The following is a 5,829-nucleotide window of genomic DNA, read 5'->3' on the forward strand; positions in this document are numbered from 1 at the left end:
GAAAGTGGGCTTAATGGATCAAGGTTAAAATATTTTATATTTGCAACTTTTACAAAGATATATCTCATTGTGAGGTTGTTGCTAAGGCCCCACCCAGGGCCTTGAAAGTACAAATGAAGGGCCCTAAATATTAAACTTCATTAGCTTTACATTATCTCTTCCTGTCTCTTTAAGAATGTCAAAATTCCACAAGAATTCTCAGACAAAAATGGAAGTGTAGTAAAGAATACTTGTGATGCCATTGCGTAGAAAACATAAAGCCTAATATTTCTATATTAATACCTATATGGCTTTTTAAATCAATGCAGATGTTCCAAACATTGCTGAGTCTACTTAGAGTTTAATCTGTCATAATGGTACATGTGTTTCATTTGGATCCATCCTCTTGGAAAGTAGAATATTCTATCATTTATTTCAGTTTTAAAAGAAGGGATGGGAATTAATTTTCTGCTCCATTGTGAGGCAAAATCCCCAGTCTGTCTACAAAATATAATGTGTTTAGATGGCACTACATGAAAGCTAATAACAACCTCTCTGTTTCTTCCCTGAAGATTTAACGGGACTAAATGGGCCAACAGAATCTAACATTGTTGACAGAATTCATTCTGATGGGAGTCACAAGGTGGCCTGAGCTGCAGGTTCCCCTGTTTTGGATCTTCCTCATCATCTACACAGTCACAGTGGTGGGCAATCTGGGTATGATCATCTTGACCCAGGTGGACTCCCGCCTACACACACCTATGTATTTTTTTATCAAACACCTGGCTTTCATTGACCTTGGTAATGCTACTGTCATTTGTCCCAAGATGCTGGTAAATTTTGTTGTAGATCAAAATACCATTTCCTATTGTGCATGTGCCACACAGTTGGTTTTCTTCCTTACGTTCGTAATCAATGAACTTTTCATCTTGTCGGCCATGGCCTATGACCGTTATCTGGCGATCTGTAACCCTTTGCTCTACAGTGTGATCATGTCCCAGAGACTTTGTCATGTGCTGGTAGGCATTCCATACCTCTACAGCACTTTGCAGGCTCTAATGTTCACTGCCAGGATTTTTACAATGACCTTCTGTGGCTCTAACGTCATCAGTCATTTTTACTGTGATAGTGTTCCCTTGTTACGTATGCTCTGCTCAAATGCAAGAGAAATAGAATTGTTGATCATACTATTTTCAGCATTGAATTTGATCTCTTCCCTCCTGGTAGTCCTAGTGTCCTACATACTCATTCTGATAGCCATATTTCGAATGCATTCTGCAAAGGGCAGGAAAAAAGCTTTCTCTACATGTGGCTCTCATCTGACAGTGGTAGTTGTATTCTATGGGTCTCTACTGTTTACGTACATGCAGCCCAAATCCACTCATTCCTTTGACACTGATAAAATGGCCTCTGTGTTTTACACTTTAGTGATCCCCATGCTGAACCCATTGATCTACAGCTTAAGGAACAAAGAGGTAATAAATGCCTTCCACAGAGTCTTTAAGAATCAGTGTAAACTTTGTATCTAATATTTAATATAGAATGTTGTTCTAATAAACTATGATAAAGGCAAATGTCATTTAATAAAGTTTCTTATAGATATAATTACATTGTTTTTGGTTCCAGAACAAAAACTAATTATAATGTACAAATATATTTTTCCCTTTATATTCAGCAAAGTTAATTCTCATATTTTAGATCTCAATTAACTGTCACTCCCTCCCCAACATTCTTTATTTTTGATTCAGTGTTTCCTTTAGTGATCCCATAGAACCTCACATTTCTCCCAAAGGAAACACTTATTAAGCTCTACATCGGTAAACTACATGTTTGCTTCTGTCAGTTTTTTTTTAAATCACATATCTTTACAATCTTGTTTTCACTGTATTTTCTGAACCTAAAACAACAATGTAAACAAAGTGAGTCTCTTGCAGACAGCATATAGTTGGATCATGATTTTTTAAATGCGTTCTGCCCATCTCTGCCTTTGGAGAATTTAATCCATTTGCATTGAAAGTAATTACATTACAAGATCTCCTTGAGTTGGTGTCTGAACCCTAACTTGGGCATGTCTACAGTGCAGGTCCACAAGGCTATTAAAAGACTGATCATGGAATTGTAAGCTGAACAATTCCAGAGAGCATACAGAGCAGGAAGACATTAGAGTTCCAAAAAGCCAGAGTAGAGAGTCCTTGTTCAACACTTGGGCATCCAGGAGAGATCTTAGAGGTAAAAGCTACCACAGACCCCTACTCATATAGTTTGAAAACAAGTCTCAAAAAGAGCAAATTGATCTTTGTTTAAAACATTTAACATTCTTTTAGGAAGACAGAAACTAGCATTTATTAACATAAAATTTATGATATTCAGCATCCAACCACAAATGCTAAACATGCCTAAAAGCAAGAACATGTGCTGCCACCCAGGAGATGATTAAAGTAGATCCTTAAAAGACAGTGATGATAGAATTATCAGCTAAAGACCTTAAAACAGACTATAAATATGTTCAATATACTGAATGATTTAACAAAACACTAACGTTCTAAGGAGACAATTGAAAGATTAAAAAATAACCAGATGGGACCTGTAGAGATTAAAATACAATGTTAGATATGAACAAATATTTTTTGAATGAAAGTAACAGCAGATTATACACTGGAAAGGAAATAACTACACTTAAACATATCACAGTAAAGATTACCCAAAATGAAGCCAGAAAGAAAACAAAATACTGAACAAAAACTGTGAAAATAGTCTCAGTGATCTGTAGAACAATGACAAGCTACACACTGTACATTTAAATGTAGGTCCAAGTAGAAAGAAGAGACTGTATGGGGCAGAAAAAAACATTGGAAGAAATGCTGACCAGAATTTTTTCCAAATTTATTAAAAAGAAACAAACTATAAATCCAAAAACAGAAGAATCTAAAATAATTCTAAGCAAAATAAGGAGAAAGGAAATTATGCCAAAGCACACACATCCCAGTCAACTTTTTGAAAACCAATGACAAAGAGAAATCATTAAAAAAAGGGATAAAAAATAGTTTATGAACAGATGAAGAAAAGATTTACCATTGATTTGTTGGCAGAAACAATACAAGTCATAAGGCATTGTCTTATGTCAACTTATAGTTGTACATCCAGCAAAAATATCCTTGGTCAATGGATGTTGTATTATCAAATACTGCATAATCTTTTTCTAGGAAGTCATTCTTTCATTTACTCACATGTTGTGTGTGTGTGTATGTGTGTATAATATACCTAATATGTGAATGATATTGTGCAAATGAGATGCCCACGAAGACATATTTATGATTTCCAGTGTTTAGTGATATCACATAATTTATTTATTCAGTTAGACTCAGGCATGAAATACTTTTGGTTTTTCCTAATGGGACAGTCTGAGCATAATTAACATTTAACCCAAGTACTCTCCCTCCGGTAATTATGTGCAGATTGTTTATCCTTGAATCAGATTCAAGTTTCCACAAAATGAGTCTCAAGGGGATATAGAAAAACTTAAATCCATTCTGCAACAACTGATAAAGACTAAAACAGCAGCAAGACAAAGCAGATTCTCTATTAAGGTGAGTAGGAAGGATCAGTTTTTGAAAATTTCTCAGGGCATATGTCTTAAACTGGATCATCACCAAAGATCTGGAAGGATATTATGCTCTGAAGAACAGGTTCTTCCTTTGTGATATACTGTTCTGTCATCAATAGGATTAACGTGTGGGACAGACCTGTGAGAGCGTCCCTGATACTCTGTGCTGTGCATTTAGATCTTAGTTTTCAAATGCATTTACAGCTTCAGTCATCTATTCTAACAAGGGTCATTGTCCATCCTTATTTACCTGGTGAATCTCCTGTCCCACTTTCCGTTTCTTGTCTACTCAGGGTGACCTTAATGGAAAGGCCTCATACCTCTGTCTTATGTTTATGAGAACATATTTTGAAGACAGAATGATTTTGTTTGAATCTTGACTCCACTACTTACTCCACCACTTGCGATCTGAGTGACTTTGGTTAAGTTATTTAACACCTTGTGCCTCAGTTTACTCTACTCTCAAAAGGAGATGGTAATATTATCTACTTCCTAGAGTTATTGTGTGGATCATATAAGTTAATACATGTAAAGTGCTCAGAAAAGTGCCTGGTATATAATGAGTTCTTTATTGGTGCTTGACAGTCATTTGTATTCTTCCTGCTGCGCCTCTACATGAATCTCCACTGAGAGTTCATAAATCATCAGAATGGCCAAGTCCTTTTTATGCGGAAGAGGGATGTATGATTGGAAGATCATTAGAAGTGATTCAATAGGCAGAAATGACCGTTGTGGCAAATGTTGACAAGATATTAATAACAAAATTCTAAAGTTAATATATTATAGCATTAGATTTTGTGTTGGGTAAACAAGCCGAACTTATAGTGAGAAGTATAGAAACATCTATTTAATGGTTGGAGGTTTCCTAATCACCACCTGATTGGTCACTCCAACAGTTTAGAAAGTCTTTTTATTTATGTCTTGCTGCTTTTAAACACATTTGATGATAGCCAACTATTTAATGTTTGTAGTTTACGTGTAGATGTTTGTTTTACAAATTACTTGAAAATTTTAAAAAGCTGAAATATAATAGGTCTTTTGACACACTCAAAATTTTTTTGGATCAAATGGAACAGATCATAGTAGCTGTATCAAAACAACCACTTCAAAATATTTTGCCCCTTTTATTTATTTTGTTTGTATGTTTTTTCTGCTCAGGAAGATTCACTCTGAGCCAACATGTGTTGCCAATCTTCCAATTTTTTGCTTGAGGAAGATTGGCCTTGAGCTATCATCTGTGCCAATCTTTCTCTATTTTGTATGTGGGTCACTGCCAAAGCATGGCTGATGAGTGGTGTGGGTCCATGTCCGGATCCAAATCCAGGCCATTGAGGTGGAGCACACTGAACTTACTGCTATCCCACAGGGCTGGCCGCCAATCTTGCCCCTTTTAAAGCCTACTTTATCAAAGTTTCAATGAATGTGTGTTTTGTATCAGTCTCTGCCTATGGGAAGTGATGCTATCAGCTAGGAATGCCTGGGGGTACTCAACTAGCCCTGTACTAGTTGTGGTGAGCCCCCAGAGGCATTACCCCCAACCAGATACAATATCGTGGCTAGACAATGTGTACTAGACAATGTGGTGACCCTAGTGGTTCTTATGATGATAAGACATGCCTCAGCAACAACAATCAGGGAACCGTGAACAAACGAGATTTATTACCCAGATCATGGTGGGTGCACAGCATGACTGGGGCCACACAGTGGGGTTGCAGGTAGAGAGAGAGAGAGTGCAAACTTAGGGTTCTGCCTTTATTAGGATTAAGGGTGGGGACCTAGGGTTTTGCACTGGGTTTACTTTTTATTAGTGAATTTAAAACATAAGAGCAGGAATTAATGCATGAGAAGGGAAGAGCAGGGCCATTCAAGCACTCAGTTATCTAGGTCACCCGGGGATTTCTAAAAGAGAAAGTTCATGAGTGCAGCAGCCTGCCTCTTTATCTAATTGTGTAGCTGGCAATATGTTTCTTAGAGATGCATATCTTTGAAATGGGTGCCATGGCAATCAGAAGCTTAATAACAGGCACTTATGTTATATTCAAAAAGGTATTTTTCAGGCACTTACACTACAATGTGAGTCCAGGCATGTGTAGCTTTGCCCTGATGGGAAGAGGAGTCTCTATTTATAATTTGAGACAAAATGTCTCTCTATTTCATATATCATTGTATGTATGTTTTAAATTCTCTGAGAAGATAGCATCTTAGATATAATAATTATTGATTTGACCCTTGCATAGTTTACTAAG

At 36.6% G+C, this 5,829-nt stretch overlaps 1 protein-coding gene across 1 annotated transcript; it reads left to right on the forward strand.

Moving 5' to 3' along the window:
- The first annotated feature begins 368 nt into the window (after positions 1-368).
- Positions 369-1,544, forward strand: LOC131395824 (olfactory receptor 8K5-like). The gene has a single exon (XM_058527641.1). It carries the CDS (start codon positions 567-569, stop codon positions 1,506-1,508), a length of 942 nt encoding a protein of 313 aa, XP_058383624.1. The 5' UTR covers positions 369-566; the 3' UTR covers positions 1,509-1,544.
- Positions 1,545-5,829: the final 4,285 nt, after the last annotated feature.

Source organism: Diceros bicornis, chromosome 31 (assembly GCF_020826845.1).
Source record: "Diceros bicornis minor isolate mBicDic1 chromosome 31, mDicBic1.mat.cur, whole genome shotgun sequence".
NCBI lineage: Eukaryota > Metazoa > Chordata > Mammalia > Perissodactyla > Rhinocerotidae > Diceros > Diceros bicornis.